General features: G+C 45.0%; 1 protein-coding gene across 2 annotated transcripts in view; it reads left to right on the top strand.

The window, feature by feature from the left end:
* The first annotated feature begins 1,786 nt into the window (after positions 1-1,786).
* Positions 1,787-20,641, top strand: part of SCN3B (sodium voltage-gated channel beta subunit 3) — a 34,666-nt gene continuing 15,811 nt past the window's right edge. For both annotated transcript variants that reach the window (XM_023742966.1, XM_004388995.2), the window contains exons 1-4: positions 1,787-2,109; positions 9,844-10,007; positions 13,458-13,683; positions 17,891-18,029. In XM_023742966.1, the coding sequence (XP_023598734.1) occupies positions 2,055-2,109; positions 9,844-10,007; positions 13,458-13,683; positions 17,891-18,029 (584 nt within the window). In that variant the 5' untranslated portion in view covers positions 1,787-2,054. The remainder of the gene's footprint in view (positions 2,110-9,843; positions 10,008-13,457; positions 13,684-17,890; positions 18,030-20,641) is intronic.

Genomic DNA, 20,641 nt, shown 5'->3' on the forward strand with positions numbered 1-20,641 from the left:
TGTAGATCCAGTCCTGCCTTACTAACACAACTGCCACCCATTCTCCCTCATTAACATCGTAGAGGCAGGATTTACTACATATAGGAAAATCACATAGTGCCAGGAATCATGGCCCAGCCAAACTGATACACACATTTTTGGGGGGACATAATTCAAGGGCTGTCTTCAAAAGAACATCGTTTATAGGCTGGTGGCTTGCTACTCAGGGAGAAGATCCGATCTTGGGCACATTCTATTGCTCCTGGTATGTTAAGAGTGAGAATTTCCTGCAGCCGGTTCACTTACAACCAGCTGTTAGTCTGAGGTTCCCTTCTGAAATATCAGTGTTAAGCTACCCCTTTTAGAAAGGGAGCAGGGGATGAGAAGAGGGGGGAGAGAGACTCCTGTATTAATCTTTCATTTCAGTTCCAAGCATTCCTAATGTATTATGTCAATTTGAGCTTCTAATTGAATTTAAAGGTTCGGATTTCCCTTCCAGAGATGGGGCGGGGAACTGAAACAGCTGCTAGAACTAGGGAGTGGCTAATATTTGGAAGGGGCCAAACCACAGTCTGTTTTCAAATAACAACAACAGCAGTAGAAGTGGTTAGAGAAAGAGGGAGAACTGCAAAGAACCAGGTGAAGGGAAGAGGAGACCTATCTTCCCCCTACCCTCGACGCCACTCTTGCTGACATTTGGCTCACCCCACTGAGGGATGAGGTGAACACAGGAACATGTGTGCCCACCCCTACCCCTACTTCCCCTAAACAGGAATTATGTTGCTGGGTTCGGTGTGCCCGGAACCAGTTAATCAAGGCCAGACAAAGGCTAGACAGGGAGAAAAGAAGGGGATGGGGTTGGGGGAGAGAAGCCAGGAGCCCTGTAGTGTGTGCATTGCAGATGACATTATTGCCTGAAAAAGATTTGGCCCTCCCCTTCGCGGAGCTGGAGGTAAGCTTGTCTGTGTGGGAGCAGGAGTGGGGTTGCCAGGAGGCTGTGAATCTGTGGGAGAAGGTGCACCAGTGCTTGGGAGAGGTGTGGAGGCGTGAAAGAAAGACCTGGAGAGAGCGAACAGAGTGATTGCTGGGACTGGAGCCATTTGCACCGCCCAAGGCTCCGCCCCAGCTCGGGTCCGCACTCGGCTGTGCGAGGAGCACGCCTGTTTGGGGGTGGGGAGTGTGTGCGCGAGGGGGTGGGTCCGTGGTGGCGGCCGGGTGGGGCTGGGGGCGGGGAACCTCCTGCGCATGTCAAAGCTGACACGGCACACAAGGCGGGCGAGCCAGGAGAGGGGCTGCTCGTCACCGGCCGCAGAAGGTCGGGGCACTGGACGAGCCGGAAGCGAGCTCCGGGGAAAGGGGCTCACCCTTTCCATCCACCCCCACCTCTGAGATCGCTGGCCATACGGGAGCCTCCGCCTTCTTCCTGGCCCCTCAGGGCCTCCCTGGGGAGCCGAGGACGGGTGTGGACGGGACCAACGTGCGACGACTCCTCCAGCTCAGACGGGCGGCCCTGGTGGCTTCGGGTGTGGGGGACACGCCCAGCTGGAGAAGCCGGCCGGGGTGGATGCTGCCGGAGCCCATGGGTCGCGGTTGATTTTGGTCGGAGCATAGCTGTTACTAGGGGAGGAGCGGTGGGTAAACACGGACCCCTTCGACATCAGGCCTCCTAGAGCCTGCGCTGCTACTCGCTTCCCAGCTGAGCTTCCCTAGGCGCAAACGGGAGAAAGCTGGGGAACTAACTGGAATCTGAAGTTCCGGGTGGGGGTGGGGTGGGGGAGATACTGTCCGTGGTGCTGAGTCGCATCCCCGCCACGGGTTCGGGGAGCCAGCGCCGACCTGCCGAGCCGCTCCATCCAACTGGCGCGGTCGACTAGGGTAGCTTCAAGCTGAAACTCCCTGACCGGCTCCAACAACCCACAAAGCCTCCCCAGTCTCGGGCACTTGATCCTTCTGTCAGTCAGAAAGTCGCCCCCTGGGGGCAGTTCGTCCCGAAGGGTTTCCTCGAAAGTATCTGAGAGGGTGCAGTCCTTGACCGAGGGAATCTGTTTAGTCCCGGAAGCCACTAGCTGAAAAAGATGCCTGCCTTCAACAGATTGTTTTCCCTGGCTTCCCTGGTGCTCATCTACTGGGGTAAGTACCAGCAACGTACTGGCAAATGCAGATAGCAGTAATAATGCTAGCAATAGTAACACTTATTGATGTCGTTGATGGCAAAAAGGAGACCCGGTTGGCTTGCTCTGTGTGCATCTCTGGCAGACACGGGGAAATCCATAGGGATTCCATGCGAGCTGGAATTCTGAGATGGTAAAGACTCCTCTGCTCCGCCGCTTTATTCCCCAACCTCTCTTGGTGGTTCTTCCACCTCTCCTCCAGTTTCCTGGTCATTCCAAAGGATTTTTTTTTTTTTTTCCTTTGCTGAAAGGGAATGCAGTCACGTTCATTATATAAAAAAAAAAAAAAAAAAATCTCCTTGATTGCAGTTCCACCTTATTCTTAATGAGGAGCCAATACTGGAAATGTTGCTGGATCTTCAAATTAGTTTCCCTACATTAAAAAATAAATAAAAGCTAGATGCATGCGTTTTGAAAGTGAAAATGCTTTAGATGTAGGTCCATCTACTTCATTTGAATAATGAATGGGTGCGAGAACAGGTCTCAGCTATTTGCTGCAGTGTATTCAATAAACAGGAAATTGGGAATTGGATCTTTTTTTTTTTTTCATGAACATGTGGAGCTAAGGTGATTTGGTGTTTGTGGAGCTGGATGTTTTGCCTTCGAAGATGAATACACTTTTGTTTGTCTATTGTGAGAGACTGAGGTGACCTTCTCCCTCAAAATAAGGGGATCCCCCACTTGTAACAGTAAGGCTAAGCAAGGATGGTGTCAGAGATGGGTTATTCTAGAGATGGCGTGCCTGAATATATGTAAAAGGGATTTTGTGAGTCTACATAATAATGTCTGCATATGCGATAGAATGTTTTACTGTGTGTTAATGTATCTCTCAGTGTCTGAAAGTGTGCTAGTGTGTGTCTGAGCAGGTTACTATAGGCATCTGAATGCACTGGTGAGGGTATAATTGTGTGTGGCCGGAGTGGGGGGTTCTGGGCATCTCTGCTTTGGTGTCTCTGATTAGATCCTCACATCAAATATAGGTGTTCTCCAGTTGATATGTTGCTTTACATGATCTTAGCTGCCTTCCTCCATGCTAAAATAACCAGGGTAATTCAGTATGATTGTGCCCACTGGCCTTGTTGAAATGCGACATGTGGGATTATGCTCCCATGATTGGCATGAAACTCATTCTACCTGTGCAGTGGCAGACGTGCTGATGGGAATTGCCTCTTTGCCTTAATGTCACTTTGTCAAGCCTCCAGGACTGACTTCGGCCGCCAGCATTATCTGGATTTTGCATGTGACCAGAGGCAGAGCCCAGTTTCCTGAGGAACAAAATGCCTGATGAGCTGGGGAGGGCAAGGAGGGAAAATAATGTCAGCCACAAGGGCAGACTCACCACCATCCATCCCCAGTAGAGTAGACCAAGCTTAGAGATGAAGCAGACATAATAGGTTGCCAGTGATCTCACTTGCCATGAAGATTTAAGGCTGAGGTTTTCTCTGGGGAGGCTAAGGCTAGGGACATGGAGCTTAGGAGAGGTTAGTCTGGCTGGAGAGGAGAGAGTGTAGGGAAAGCAGCAGGAGATGACGTTGTAGAGAGGGTGGGGGTAATATTCCTCAGAGCCATCAATACCCTCCCCAAGCCCCAGTATTTCCTAATCTAAGTTTTTAGGGTCCCTGCCTGAATTCTTGTGAAGGGTCTTTTGTCCGGGGCTTGAGAAGCCTGGCTTGGAGCCTTAGTTCTGCCACTAGATCTCTATGTAACAACCTTAGAGCCTCAGCTTCCTCTCTGTAAAGTAAGGAAATTAGAGCAGCAGCAGATGTTTAACATCTCTTTCATCTTCACCACTGAATGGTAGGGAAATCTTTACAGAATATTGCTAGAACTGGCAGAATGCCCGATCCCACCCCTACCCTCTGGTGCAAAATAAAAACCTTTGGAAGGAGTGCACACATTGCATACATCCTTGCTCAGTCTCAACTGCTTTGTAATCTGAACATCAGCTCACCAAACCCAAAAGCTGCAGAGGAAATGAGAGAAAAGTTGGTTGTTAACTGTAAGAGAAAGAGTCCTGCTTCACAAATGCCATTTCATTTTATTTGCATGTAATTCCAGTGTTAGGAAGCATTTAGCTTAGTTGCAGTCCCCCTTCCCAAGTTGGTTTTTCCAGTGATGCCCAATATGAATGGAAAGAGTCTTCTCTGTTATTTTTTGCATGTACAAAATTTCCCGTATTTCCTTTAATGAAACATTTTCTTAAAAAAAAAAAGCTAACCCTTGCCTGGTACTTTACAGTTTACAAAGCAATTTTCAATCCATGACTTCTTTTGATCCCCATAACAATCCTATGAGATAGTAAGAGGAGGTGGTATTATTTCCAGTTTAGAGATGAGAAAATGACCTCAGAGGGATAAAGGACTTGCTAGAGAACTCCTGTCTCCTGAACTCAGTCTTCCAGTGCTCGTTCTAGCACATCTCATGGACACATCAACTGCTGTGTAAAACTGCCAGGTGGGCATCTGTCCTCCCTTCTTGGTTCTGAGCCATCCCAATCCTGACAGTCTTTCCTAGGCCCTCACCCATCCTTTAGGCTCCTAGTACCTTCTATGCTCTTCCCCTTCAGGTCTACCTGTCCAGCTGTACCCTGCATTCAAGAATGTTTCGTTCTTTTCCCCCAGCAGCTCTTCCCGCATTTCATTTCTTCAAGGCCCTGCTAAGTGACTGGTTAATCTAAGAGACCAAGTCATTTCAAGTTATTATATCTAAAAGTATATTTATTTGTGGAAAGTATTTACATTCTAACCCAAGCTTTCATTATCAGGTGCAAAGGAAAACATTCTAGAGCAGGCTCAAGAGGGAGGATTTGGCAATGCCCAAACAAGAGAAAGATTTAGGGAGAGTAGAGGGATGGTTCAGTATACGTTACTATCCACCTCATAATAGATTGATGCTATTCCCTAGTTGGAATTTCTGGGTGGTGCAAATGGTTAATGTGTGTGGCTGCCAACCAAAAGGTTGGAGGTTTGAGTTGACCCAGAGGCACCTAGGAAGAAAGGTCTGGCGGTCTACTTCCAAAAACAAAATCAACTGTTGAAAACCCTATGGAGTATAGTTCTTCTCTGACTCACGTGAGGTTTCCATGACTTGATATCAGCTTGACAGCAACTGGTACTGATATTCCTTAGTTAGATATAACCATCATATTCTTCCTTCTTCCCCATAAGTTTTCTATTATTATTGTGAAAATTGAAGAGGAGACTGAAGGTTAAATGACTTGACCAAGATTATTCCAGGAATTTATCATTTATAGTCAGCAATGTTTGTTGAACACCTGCCATATGTACAAGTTCTTCTTGGGTACATAAAGAATTTCTTAGAAATCAAGTGTGGTGTGCTGAGCCAAGGTCCCTGGGTGGTGCAAACGGTTTGTGCTTGGCTGCTAACTGAAAGGTTTGTGGTTTGAACCTACCCAGAGGTGCCACAGAAGAAAGACCTGGCAATCTGCTTCTGTAAAGATTAAAGCCAAGAAAACTCTATGTAGCTCAGTTCTACTTGTAACAAATGAGGTTGCTGTGAGTTAGAATCAACTCAAAGGCAATGGGTGCTAGAGCCAGCTTGCACCCACTCACGAGAGACAAGTTCACATCTCTTTCCAGTTCTATGTTCAGTCATGTTGGTAGCTTGACATCGGCTTTCGTGGGTGTATTTACATCACAGAGATTGGCAAACACTACAAATCAGGACCCTTTCTCCCCCCAGAGAGCCAATTGGTAAACATTTATGAGAACACTACTGCATAGAAAGAATAATGCTGCCCTCATTAGAGAAAAAAAAAAGTGAAAATTAGAAACATGAGAAGCACATGCAAAAGAGGACAGAAACAAATCTAGGTGTTCAACACAATGTAGTAGATCAACACAGCTTTTAGAATCAGGCTGCCCTAGGTTCAAATGTCTACCTGTATGATCTTGGGAAGTTAATTAATCCCTTTAAGACTCAGTGTCCTTATCTGAAGTGGGATAATAGTACCTACCTTGTTGCCAGCTTATTGTAAGTAGTAAGTAAGTGAGATACAGCATGTAAAGGGGCTGTCTCATAAGCAAGTCTCAACAGGTAATAGCTGTTAGTAGTAATAAGGGTCGTATAAATTATGGCCATCATCAGGGCTAAGGGTCAGAGTGGTAGGGTGACTGAGAGAGTGAGGGGAATCATTTTGTAAGAGAGTGAGTAGTACTGATTTTAGGGTTAGGGGCTCTTATTCACAGTAGGTATGGTTGTGGGAGAAGGATGGGGGAAGGGATGAACCTGTACATATGTTTTCTGTAGCTGCACAACAAACTACTTCAAAACTTAGTGATGTAAAACAACATTTTAATTTTTCATGAGTCTGTGGGCCAACTGGGAGGTTCTTCTGATGTGGGCTGGCTCTGCTGGGTTTGAACTCACATGTCTGGAACGTCGGCTGCGAAGGCTGGGGCAGCCAGGGCTTCAGTACATGTGGTCTCTCACCTTCCAGCAGAGTAGCTCAGGCAAGAGAGAGCATCTGCAATATGCAAACCCTTTTCAAGCCTCTGCTGGCATCACATTTGTTAATGTTCCATGAGCCAAAGCAAGTAACATGGCCAACTCTAGAAACTGACATACTACAAAGGGCATGCAAACAGAGATGGGAGGACGTTTTGTCCACTTTGCAATGGACTATCCAGGACTTCATGAGCAAAGTTCTCATGGCTTAAAACTGGATTTTTGTCTGGAAAAGAGAAGCAGTGGAGCCCGCTTCCTGGTGATACCTTGGGTTATTGTCATCTCGGGGGCAACTCAGGAAAGAGAGAAGCTCTCCTACATTGTTGCCATACCATATTCACCATCCAGACTGCATATATACCACCTTCCCCTCCTTTAGCTGTGAGTGAATTGACTGCGCTCCTAATAAAAGCCACCCCATCTACTAGAGAACATGTCCTCTCACCTACTCAAGGACATGAATCCAGCACATTATTCTCTTTCAAACCCCAAACACCTCTACTACCACCTTCATCCAAGCAAAATCATCTTTGTCTGATCACTATATCAGCCTCTTAACTGTTCTCCATTCTTCCGTCCTTGTCTCCCCTCGCCACTTTAGATTATTCTCAGCACAGCAGTCAAATTTTACAGTTTTGTATAAAATTAGATCATGTCATCCTTCCACTCAGAACCCTCCAATGCTCCCCATTTCACTCCAAGCAAAAGCCAAAGTCCTAACCATGGCCTAGAAGCCCCACCTCGATGATCTGGCCCTGGCCTAGCTCTCCTACCTCATTTCCTTCTGTTCTCATCGTGGTCACTGTACTTTCCACATTGGGGTCCTTGCTGTCTCTTGAGCCTTAAAAACACACTCCCACCCTCAGACCCTTGAGTTGCTGTTTCCTCTCTTTGGCATGCCTTCCCCCAGATATTCACATAACTCACACCCTCACTGCTTTCCTTCAGTGTCTGTTTGATGTCAACTTCTCAGTGTTGTGTGCCATTGGACTCATAGTGACCCTACATATGACAGGGCGGAACTGTCCCATAGGGTTTACTGGGCTGTAATATTTATGGGAGCAGATTGCCTGGTCTTTTCTCCCACAGAGCTGCTGGTTGCTTTGAACTGTCAGCCTTTTGGTTAGCAGCCGAGGGCTTAACCATTGTGCAACCAGGGCTCCTCTTCTATCTCCTCTGTTTTATTTTTTCTTATAGCACTTACTACAATGTAATATCGTTCATTTTCTCTCTCTATCCCACTGAAATATAGGCTCCCTGAGAGCAGGGATGGTTTCTGCTTTGTTCCCTGTTGTATCCCCAGTACCTAGAACAGCGCCTGGCACACAGTAGGCACTCAATGTATTTGTCAACTAAATGAACAAATAAGTGAAGGATAAAATAACATGAATAAGTAACGTTTGTATAAAGCACGTTCACGTAAATTATTCCATAGAATTCTCATGACAGATCTATTAGGTAGGTAAAATTTTCAATATTTTGTTGATGAATAAACTGAGTCTCAGAAAATTTAAATAGTAGATCAAACCCAGGCCTTCAGTTGCCAAATACCATCTTTATCTTGCCTCTGTAATCATGACTGTACATTCCTTAGGACATTTTCCTGTTCTGCTTTCAAAGTCATCATCGCTGAACTAGTGTATCTTTACCACCTTTCCTTCAATATGAATGTGCCCCAAGGCTCTGTGCTACACAGGTTCTCTCTGCACATCTTCTACCCCTTCCATTCCCAAATGTTCGTGCAAGCCATGACTTCTTTTTCACCAGGTCTGCCATGACTTCAGACTCATCACATGCTGAAGATATTTCTGATCATTTCTCCCTAGATGTGGTCCCTCTCTGTATTGGAATGATGGTCCATATGCAGAGACAGGAGGCCCCCCTGCAGATTGCAGATTAGACCCTGCACCATCTTGCTCTCCTGTGCGCATGTACTCATTGAACAACTTCCTCCTGTAAACTGTGACACCTGAATTTATCATAATGGTCCAAATTTGCTCTGAACAGTGAGGAGGCACAGTTTCTCCTTTGTTCTGCACGCTGTATATCTGTTACTGCAGCCCACACTTGTACTTGCTTTGTTGGCAGCCTTGCCCTTCTTTTGTCTCATTCTGAATTTGCAGTCTGATATGTTTGCCTTTTGTAATGGGCCAGTCATTTCTAGAGGGCATGAACTCCCTCCATGTAGGATGCAAGGTGTCTCACAATCTGACCTCTGTCCAGATTTTTAACTTCATATCTCTCTCTACTCCTCTGCATGACGCACTGCCTCGGCCTAGTAGTGATCAGCTCATTGACTTCCTCATTACTACTCCATCCTCCATCACAGAGCAGAATCACTTACATTTTTCTTAAAACAGATATAATTACATCTCTCCTGGCTTTAAAACTTTCAATATGTCATATTGTGAAGGACATATAGAGGTTTTCATAACATGAGTCCTATCTAACTTTCAGCTTCATATTTCATCATCCTTCTCTTCCTCTCTCCCCAGCCCAGCAGCAGTAAGGGCTGCTGCTCTGGGGAACAGAGCATGTCACTAACATGTCACTTCCATAGTCTGGTTTACTTATAGTTAGTAGTGTGTATGTTCCCTGCTAGACTGTAAAGGCCTTTAGGGTATGGTTAGTACTTTGTCCCTATTTGTATCTCTAGTCTAACATAAGACCTGGTATAGCAGTAGATTTTCAGGGAATGTTGAACGATTAGGTGGATGGATGGCTGGCTGACTGGCTGGCTGGCTGGCTGGATGGATGGATGGATGGCTGGCTGGCTGGATGGATGGATGGATGGATGGATGGCTGGATGGATAGATGAATGGATGAATGGTGGATGGATGGCTGATGCACACATGCAGGTTCTTTTTCCCCAGCTGGACTCCAGGTCTTTGAGTGTAGAGCTCAATTATATATATACTCAGTTATATACTGTGCTGTATCTACACTGCTTCTAGGGGAATGCTCTCATTAAATGTCTGTGGGTCATCCACGTCTCCTCCAACTCACTCTGTACCTGTTCTAAGAGGACTCTGTCCACGGTGTACACTCAGGGAGCACAGGTGAAGGGACAGATACGTGCACATGGCTATTTTCAAATTTGTCTCATTCTTCTTCCTTCTCTGTCTCTCCTCTCTCCCCTCCTTTTCTCTGTCTCCAATGCCTCTCTCCTGCTGCCCCCTCCCCCCAACACCTCCTATTTCTTCCTTGTCATCCATCCTCTCTCCAGTCAGTGTCTGCTTCCCTGTGTGTGTGGAGGTGCCCTCAGAGACGGAGGCTGTTCAGGGCAACCCCATGAAGCTTCGCTGCATCTCCTGCATGAAGAGGGAGGAGGTGGAGGCCACCACGGTGGTAGAATGGTTCTACAGGCCAGAGGGCGGTAAAGATTTCCTTGTATGTGTGACTGCTGTCTCTGGCTTTTCTTTCGCTGACCTCTGCAGTCATTACTTGGCTCCTGAGAGTCTAGGGGATGACATCTAACAACCACTGACTGGCTCTCTCTTTGAAACACTGATAGCGCCTCAGAGGTAGCTGACAGCCTTAGTTGAGCCCAGCCTAAGTGAAAGAAAGGGAACCTGGCCACCTGCAAGCATACCTGGTTACAAGCAGGACAGAAGAGAACAAGATAAACAACATTTACAGCCTACTATGTGCTAGGATGGAAACCTTGGTGGCTTAGTGGTTAAGACTATGGCTGCTAACAAAAACGTTGGCAGTGCAAATCCACCAGGTGCTCCTTAGAAACCCTATGGGGCAGTTCTACTCTGTCCTGTAGGGTTGCTATGAGTCGGAATCGACTGGATGGCAACGGGTTTTTTGTTTTTTTTTTAATGGGCTAGGATGAAGCCCTGGTGGCACAGTGGTTAAGAGCTCAGCTGGTGACTGCAAGGTCAGCAGTTTGAATCCACCAGCCACTCCTTGGAAACACTATGGGGCAGTTCTACTCTGTCCTATAGAGTGACTGTGAGTTGGAATCGACTCGACGGCAACAATTTTTTTGGTTATGTGCAAGGCACCCTACTAGGCACTTTGCCTATATTTTCATTTAATCTACCATACCATCCTATTAGATGGATTAAATTAATAGAGAAATTGAAATAACACTAAACATCATTAATGAGATAATAAACATAGACTATATCATTTAATTTTCATAATCCCAGTGGAATAAGAATAACAGGGGTGATCAACTGGTATACCCAGTACAGCCACACCAGTGGGTAAACTATTTAGATGGTTCTGTAGTGGTTGGTGGATACTTCCTATGCCAAACCACACAAGTGGCCCCACCACTGTCCTTCCCACCCTACCCCCTCCTCTAGGAATACCTAAATCACCCCATGATCTCAAAACTAAGGGATTAGCCCCTGGTGAGCAGGGAGCCTCCAGGACTCTGCTCCATCACCACAGCCAATATCCGTTCTGATTGGTTAGTGCCAGTGCTGAAATGATTGTTCAGTATTTTGACAACCATCTTGGAGATGATCATTATTCACATTTTTACTAGCTCTGGAGCTTTGATTGCCTGGGTTTGATTTTTAACTCCACAACTTATTAGCTGTTTGTAATGGACAAGTTACCTGACCTCTCTGTGCCTCAGTTTCCTCGTCTCTAAACTGGGGATATAAACCATAGCTACCTCATATGGTTGTTATGAGGATTCATGAGCTATAATTTTTAATGCATTTAGAAGAGTGCCTGTAGTACAGTAAGCACTGTAAATGTTTGCTAATCTAACCAAACCAAACCTGTTGTCATTGAATCAGTTCCAACTCATAGTGACCCTATAGGACAGAGTAGAACTGCCCCATAGGGTTTCCAAGGAGCAGCTGTTGGATTCCAACTGCCGTCCTTTTGATCAGAGCTGTAGCTCTTAACCACTGCACCACCAGGACTCCAAGTGTTTGCTAGATTTTGTATATATATATATATATATATATAGGGAAACCTACGAGAGCCAGATCTTGACGGGACTAGCATGTTTTTCTGAGTATTGCAAGTTTTCTGCCTTTGACAGGTTATAGTCTTACCACTTTTCTGTTGCTCACTTTAGTGGAAAATATTTGAGTTTTCCTTCTCTGACAGGTTTCTACCTTACACAGGTTCTGGTTTTCACAGGTTTTGCTGTACATAGCCAAAAAACCCAAACCTGTTAGCATCGAGCAACCCTATAGGACAAAGTAGAACTGCCCTGTAGGGTTTCCAAGTTGCTGCTGGTGGATTTGAACTGCCAACCTTTTGGTTAGCAGCCAAAGTCTTAACCACTGTGCCACCAGGGCTCCTTTATATATACATACATACATATATATATATATGATGTGTGTGTGCGCCTATATACATATATATTACATATACATATATATGTGTATTTGTGTAAGTATACATATGTATATATCTACATATCTGTAACTGAGGCTCAGATAAGCTAAGCTCAAAGTCAACTAGCTAGTAAGAGAGCTTAGATTTGAACCAGGTTGTATGACAACAGATTCAAGGCACTTTTTACTGCACCAAACTGCCTTGCTGGAGGCAAGTTCCTCTTCCGCAAAGACTTTTAAGGGAGACAACAGCATGGTGAGACTGAGTTTCACTTGCTCTTCTTTCTCGCTTTCCTAAAGCTGAGTGCATTTCTGACTCTAGGCTGTCTATCCCATTCTGATGTAGATTTGCTCCAATCAGGCACGGGGACAAGGACCAGTAGAGACTTAACAGAGCCTGGCTAAAGCTTGACTGCCACATCAGTGAAGCTGGGACTGAGGCTAGACCCCAGGTTAATGTTCAGGTCTTGGCCAGATATGAAGGCCCCTGTAAGGCCTTATCATATCATAGCAGTATGCCAGCCAACTACGCTGCTTCCAGGCCTGCCCAAAGTGAGGAGAAGGTGGCTCAGATGAAAGAAAAGAAACTAAAAAAAAATCACAGTGGCACTGCAAAGCAGTGCTCTTTAATAGACATTTTTGCAATGATGGACATGTCCTCTATCTCTGCTGTCCAATACAGTAGCCACTAGCCACAAATGGCTACTGAGCATCTGAAATGTGCCTAGTGCAAATGAGGAATTTGATTTTAAATTTTATTTCATTTTTAGTGATTTAAGCTGCCACATGTGACTAGTGGCAACGAGAATGGACAACACAGCTGTAGAGAACAAACGATGTGTCAGGGGATGGAAGTGTTTGAGAAAAGGAATTTAGAGACCAGGTTCCAGTTATAACTGACTCTAAAGCAAAAGACCTGATGTGTGCATATCAGCTGGCAGCTCTCTGGCATCCTGGGTCCCCTTCCTGTAGCCTGGCCCAGATGACCCCACATCCCCTCAATGAGTAATAGCTTGCAGAGTCAAGTGTTGAGGCCAGAGCATTCAATGTCATTATTAATGAAACCACCTGTCTTGGTCTCTGCACCTTGTTCTCTCTCTGGCTGTCGCCACAACACGTCTTACTCTGTCTCTTGTTCTTTCATTTATCTCCTTCCAATCCTTTCTTCCTCTTGATTTCCCCCTCCTGGGCTCCTGCATGTTTTACCCCCTTCCTTTGTTCTCCTTCTTTCCACATCTTTTTTTTCTGCCAAGCTTCTTCCTGCCTACTTTTCTCTTTCTCCTCCCTTGCCATGTCCATATGCCCTGATACTTATCTGTCCCTGCCCATCTCTCTGTCTTTTCTATCTTCCCTGCCCTTTTCTATCCCTCCTTATCCCTTCCCCACATCCTGGGTTTCCTTGTAAACTTGCCTCTTCTTTATCCTGTCCATGCACAATTCTGTTCCTTCTCTCTGCCCTGTCTCCATCTCTGCTCTCCTACCTTACCCTCTCTCCTGGCCCTACCCTCTGCTTCTTTACCTGCAGATCTATGAGTATCGAAATGGCCACCAGGAGGTGGAGAGCCCCTTCCAGGGGCGCCTGCAGTGGAACGGGAGCAAGGACCTGCAGGACGTATCCATCACTGTGCTCAATGTCACCCTGAATGACTCCGGCCTCTACACCTGCAATGTGTCCCGGGAGTTTGAGTTTGAGGCACATCGTCCCTTTGTGAAGACTACACGGCTTATCCCCCTCCGAGTCACTGAGGAGGGTGAGGCTGGGGCACCAGGTCCCAAGGGTGCCCTGCTCTTGGGGGAGGGAAGACAGTGGTTTTCCATACAAGTGAGACACTTGGAGAGTACAAAAAACCCATGTATTTGGGAGGTGATATCTAAATATGTCAGCATTGATGCATTTTCCTTTAGTGGCCAGCGTGTCTTTCTGCTCCTTTCCACAAAGCAGAAAGGCTTGAAGATGATAGTAGAATAACCTCTTCCTGGCCCTTGGACTCTTATCCTTAGAGCCTTCACAAAGCCTAAAACAACTGTGGCTTGTGTTGAATCCCTGACTCAGTGGGCTCAGAGAATTTTCACAAGGTTATGTAGAGATCATCTATCCTCCACCTGTAAGCAATGCATACCTCTACACCAGTGGTTCTCAAACTTTAGTGAGCCTCACAATCTCCTGCAGGGCTTCTTAAAACCCAGACTTTCTGATTCCGTACATCTGGGGTGGAACCTGAGAATTTGCGTGTCTGACAAATTTCCAGGGGATGCTGATGCTGCTGGGCTGGGGACCACGCCTGGAGAACCACTGCTCTAAACCAGAGTTTGGCAATCTTTCGTCTTCCTCTACCATAATCACACATGCGGCCCCTTCCCTCTTTACATAACCTCGTTCTCAGTGAGGAGAGGGGGACAAGTTGGTAGCTCTCTAGTCTTTAAAGTCTTCAGACTCCCACAGCTAGTTGCTTGCTAGGGTGGGAAATCCTTTCAGCAATCTAATGCAAATGTTTCTGCTGCAGCCTGAGTCTGAGGATCCCAAGGATGGGGCTGAAGGGTGCTCCTTGACTCCTTTGGTGGTCTTGTTCTGCTGTCAGTGGGCTCTGAGAACTGCTGCTCCTAGCCTCTTGAAACTCTTCCTTCACTTGTCTGAAGAGTGAGATATGCATCTCCCTTTGTGTTTTTTCATCCAGGCTAAATAGTGATTCCATTTTATTTAGCTTTTCTCAGACACCTATCTCCAACACTTTCTTAGCACTGTTGCTGCCCCAAGGTACAGGATGGTGAGTAGGAAAAAGGTATGGGATACAAAAGAAGATTAAAGATGGTCAGGGCTTTTCCTATAAAAAGGATTCTAGTAATCCTGACTTCTGGTCCTCCAGTTTCTTTTTTTATCATAAGTTATTGTGATAAAAATTATGAGGTAAATTTGAGAGAGAACAACAGAGAAAGACATGTAACATGTCAGACAACATGACTAAAACAGGAGTTAGGTCAATTCTCAAAGTGCAAAAGGACAATGTGACCACCTAAACCTAAACTCGAAGAGTCACTTCCTCTCTCTGAACCTGTCTCCTGTGTAAAACAAAGGGGTCGGACTAGAAGCTCTGTAAAGTACCTTTCTGTTCAGAAGTTCCATTATCCTCCTCTCTGTTTACACACCTCTCCTTCCTGGGGGGAACACTAGTGGCATAGTGGTTGAGAGCTCGGCTACTAACCAAAAGGTCGGCAGTTCAAATCCACCAGCCGCTCCTTGGAAACCCTATGCGGCAGTTCTACTCTGTCCTATAAGGTTGCTATGAGCTGGAATGGACTCCATGGCAACTTTTTTGGGGGAGCGGGGAGCGGAGGGACAGGGAGCCTGGTGCCCTCTACTGGCCACTGTCAGGAACTGTTGGTTGGTGACTGCCCAAAGGTAGGAAGGTAGGTGCCTCTCTGTCTCTACCTCCTGTTCTCTCAGGCTTTTGCCTCCAGAGACCCTAGCCAGCAGCCATTGGAAAGCGTGGCCAACCTGAGCCAGTCCACCTGCCAGGCACCAGAGTAAAGCCTTGGGTAAGAATAGAAGGAAAACAAATTTGTTATTGGAGACACAGAGACCCTGGGGATGTTAGAGCTGGAAGGAAGTGTAGATATCATTTAACCAGAAGTTCTGAACAAACAGCGGGCATCAGAATCACTCAGGAGGCTTTTCCCAAATGTAGAGGCCTTCACACCACTCTTACAGGTGTGAGTCCAGTAGGTTTGGGGTGAGGTCTGGCATGTGTCAGTTGCAATGACCCCCCAGGTGATTGGAGGGTGCAGTACTGGTGCTCCTCATGTGGTGGGTGGGAGAACAGAGTGCTAGAAGCGTGAGGGGCTTGCTTGGGGTCTTGAAGCACATTAGCACCAGAAGCAGGACCGGAATCCATGTCTTTTGCCTATCAGGATAGTTCCATTTCCACTGCACTATGCCCTTCTCTCACCATCTCCACTCCTGCCACTTTTTTTTTTTTCTTTTTTCCTTTGTGACTCCTTGGCAGCCCTCCTCACCAGATACTCATTACTCAATTGCTCAGAGCTATCCACTCCACCATGGTCCATGCCATCTCTCTATCCTGTGGTCCCAGGGCATCTCCTCTTTCAGCTTGGACCTATCCTGGCTTAGGCTCTCCTACCCTGGCTCTAAGACAGAAATCTGAGGGCTCTTCACCTTGAGCTGGTGAAAAACACTGAGGACAGCTTGCTGTGTTACTACTTCAGAGCTATTGCATTTTGAAAGAGACAGCATACTTTAAGCCACACAAACACATCACACATGGTGTATCAGGCAGTAGCAAGCCCATGAAAAAATATTTGAGGGGTGTGGTGCTTCTCCTGTGCGTTAAGCTGCATCTCTGACCTCCATTTCATTAGGAAACTTATATGATCTTGGAGCCCTTGGACTGCTTTTCTGAGCTGAAGGTCATGGTTGGCTATGCTGGGCTTTTAACAAGCAAGGCCTTGGGGCCTATGGATAATTAAGGATCATGAACCTGATTTGCTGGAGGAGATGGAGAGAGGAAGGATAACTGCAACCTTCCTCCCTACTAGGAAAGAGAATACATCAGCACATTTGCAATGTATTGTGTTTTGTCATTTTTGTTGGTCATGAAACAAAGAAGGCCGGTATCTGTATTCATTAATTCAACAAATACTTATTTGGAACCTCAAATATTCTAGGAGTAGACTACAGGCTGATAATTCAGAAATAAGTAAGATATATTCTCAATAAGCACACATAAGTCGGCAGAGAAGAGAGATAAACACTTTACAACTTGAGAAGTGTTAGTGATGGATGGATGGAAAACGCACATGGAGAAAGACGTGTATAGCTCTGCATGACGTGAGAAGTTGAGGAAGGTCTCATAGCAGAGGAGATTAAAGTGGAGTCTAGACTGAAAAGCACCAGAGGATGTTGTGGCAGAGGGAACAGTAGGGTGTGAGATACAATCTAGGGAGGATTAAGAAGAAATGTCTGTAGATTCCAAAAGACTACAGTGTGTATGAGAAGAAACGTTTTGCTGGTCAACTGAATGGATATGAAGTGAGAAGGGCTGCATTGTGAAGGGCCTTGTATGCATTATTAATAGAGTTTGGGCTTTATCCTGAGGACAGCATGGACCACTGAAAGGTTTTAAGCAGGGAGGTGGAAGTAGAATTCTGAGGCAGTTTGGTAATACAAGGATAAACATGATCCTTGTTCTGTGACTTAGATGGAAAATGAACTGGGAAGGTCCTTGTTTGTAATCTACCCTCATAGACAACATGCCTAAATCACTGGGTGGGCAGATGGCATTGGCCCTGTGCTTGTTTTCCAATGTCCTCTCCCTAGGGATACCACCCTCCATCATGCTTGAACATGGTTGAACTGAAGCATGTCCCTAAATGTAGATGTTTACATCTCACAAGATATTCTTAAATACATTGTAGTTGTTAGTTGCCATCGAGTCAGCTCTGACTCATGGCGACCTTACATATAACAGATCTAAACCTTGCCTGGTCCTGCGCCATCTTCCAGTACTATATCAGACAATATTCATTAGGTAATATAATATCCATAGCAACCTTGACTGATGGGAATTATTATTCTCACTTTACAGATTAAGCAACTGAGTCTCAAATAAGGGAAATGACTATTTACATACCACTAAGTAGCCACATTGGGACCCAACCATATATACCTAGCTCTGATTCCAGAGTTCCTTCTACTGCTCTACTGTGTCTTCATTCACCCATTTCTCTCCCTCATTCCTCCCTCCAGAGCATCTGATGAAAGAGAGAAAGCTGACACCAGGAGAGTCTGTGGATATGAAATCCTTTGACACCTTCTTGGTTTCCTTTAGAGCCAGTCCTTATTTAAGCCATACCTAAAAACAGGCCCTATATATTTGCTGACACCAGTGACAGCTCTGGGTTTGTTGGACATGCACATTCTGAGGCTCATTCTCTCCCCTGCAGCTGGAGAGGACTTCACCTCTGTGGTCTCAGAAATCATGATGTACATCCTCCTGGTCTTCCTCACCTTGTGGCTGCTCATCGAGATGGTATATTGCTACAGGAAGGTCTCAAAGGCTGAAGAGGCAGCCCAAGAAAACGTGTAAGTTCAAACATGCCAAAGTAAAGTAATAATGATAGCTAACACTTTCAGAGTGCTTGTTCTCACAGGTAGGCTACTAAGCAATTTACATACATCCTCCACCTTCTTCCTTACAACAACCTATGAGATAAACACGTTATTATACCCATTTTAGAGATGAGAAAACAGTCTGAGTGAGTTTGCCCAAGGATGTCAAAAGAGGCAAAACAAGGTTTGAATTCAAGTATGGTGACTCTTGGCCTGTACTCTTTAACCACTAAGCTGAAGCCCATCAGCTGCCACCACAACCTCATGAAATTACCATTATTATAACTATTTTATAGATGTCAAAACAGACTCAGAGAGGTTAAATGGCTTGCCCGAGGCCACACAGATAGTGAGAAGAGATGCTGGAATTTGAACCCAGGCCTCTGTATTTCTAGTGTCCATGTTCTTTCTATCACACTCAGCTGTTTGCTGTATTCCATGGAGCTCAATCACCTGGGCACTGCCCTTTATTAACTAAGGAACTCCAAGCAACATGTTCTTCCTCCATAACCTAGCAGCGATTAAATACCTAAAGTAGGAGCTCTCATCCACTGATGTCCAGCCTGCAGCTTGGCCATCTTTGCCATCATGAGTGGCCAACAGGAGTGAGCACGCGTGAGAAAGGATGGGGTCTGAGGGTTTAAGAGACCGTGCTGAGTCTGTTATCTGGGGAGAGGAACGGTAGACAAGAACCCCCCATAGATTTATAGTACTGGCAGCATAGCTGAGGAGATAACCTAAGATCCCTAGGTTATTACTACCTAGAATTGTTTGACAAAATAAAATATAATTTTTCATGATATCTATGATCCCAGGGAAGTAAAAAACTAAAACTGACAAGTTATGAGAATAGACAAAGTGCTGTGCTGGGGAAGCTCATCATTCTTGGTGACCTAGGTGCTTGGGCTTTAGTGCCCACGCTTGGACAGGAAGTGCCCACGCTTGGACAGGAAATGCCCACACTTGGACAGGACATGCCCAAACTTAGAAGGTGCCCACACTGGGACTACACAAGGAGCAGAGTTGAACCTGAGGCCCCCAACAGAGACAGGATCCTCAGAGAGCTACAACTCAGGCAGAGTAGACCAGAAGCCAATCAGCCCACCAGCCCAAAGAAGCCAAGGAAGCTTATCCATTTTGGCCTGGCTCTAAGGAGAAAAATAATAGATTCTTGAGAATTAGTAATCATAAGTCTGCTCTCACAATGTCGAGGATTTAAATTTATACTGCCCACATTATACAGAAATTCCCAATCTGAGAAATCCACTAAAAAATTAATCCACTGCCAATGATAACCATGACAGCCTTGTAGAAGCAAATGAAAAACCATTTTGAAGGGACCTACCCTCAGTTGAGGCTTAACAGGATTCCTCTAGATAAAGCACTGATTAAACAGATTTCACACTCCAACCCAAAACTAAAAGGCACAGCAGAAAACAGTCCAACATGAGCAAGAGATGTACAAATGGCAGTATTAAATCGCAGGAACTTCAGATACAAGAAGAACCTGATAAAATATAAAAAATAAGTGTGTTTAAAATTGTTAAAGCAATAAAAGAAGGAACCGAAAGCATAAGACTAGAGTAAGTTCCTAAGAAAAAAGAAAAGGCAGATTTGAATAGGAAACAAAAATCTGAAAATGAAAAATACAGTAAATAACGTTAAAAACTCAATGGATTGGTTCAACAGAAGATCTGATACATGTAATAGAAGATAAATGTGAGGAAATTAAACAGAATTAAGCACAGATATAGAAAAAGATGGAATATAACAAAGAAACGTGAATGAAAAAATGAGAAGGTCCATTAGAATAGAACCGAAAGAATGAACAAAAACCAAACCAGTTGCCATCAAGTCAGAAGCAGATTGCCAGTTCTTTCGAGGTGCCTCTGGGTGGATTCAAACCACCAACCTTTCAGTCAGTAGTTGAACGCTTAATCATTTGCACCACTAGGGGCTCCTGATAGAATGGAAGAGAAACAATATTCAGAGATATAGTGGCTGAGGAAAGACATGCCTCTTCAGATTCAGGAAGCTGAACATTTCTTGAGCAGTATAAATACAAATAAATACACACCAACTCTCCTTAAGCTGATAAACGGCAGCTATTAAGATAACCTACAGCAAATATCATCTTTGTTGTTGAAACTTTAGAAGAATTGCTTGTAACGTTAGAAACTTGACAACGATGCTACCTCTCCTTGCTCCTAGGAAGTGTACTAAGAGAATACAAAGAGATAAGTGGAAGAATTGGAAAGGAAGAAAGTGAATTATTATTATTTATACCCAATATCTACATAAGAAATCCAAGAGAATACCTAGACAAACTATTACTAGTAAAAAACATTCAGTAAGGTGGTTGACACAAATCAAAATATAAAAATCATCTCTATTCCAGAAGCAAACATATAGAAATACATTTAAATATTTAAAACATAAAAAAAACTTAATTACAATAGCAACACTCTTTTTTAAATTTTTTTTTAACTGTACTTTAGATGAAGGTTTACAGAACAAATAGTTTCTCATTAAACAGTCAGTACACATATTGTTTTATGACATTGGTTAACAACCCCACGACATGT

The sequence above is a fragment of the Trichechus manatus genome, unplaced genomic scaffold (assembly GCF_000243295.1).
Source record: "Trichechus manatus latirostris isolate Lorelei unplaced genomic scaffold, TriManLat1.0 scaffold00227, whole genome shotgun sequence".
Classification (NCBI taxonomy): domain Eukaryota; kingdom Metazoa; phylum Chordata; class Mammalia; order Sirenia; family Trichechidae; genus Trichechus; species Trichechus manatus.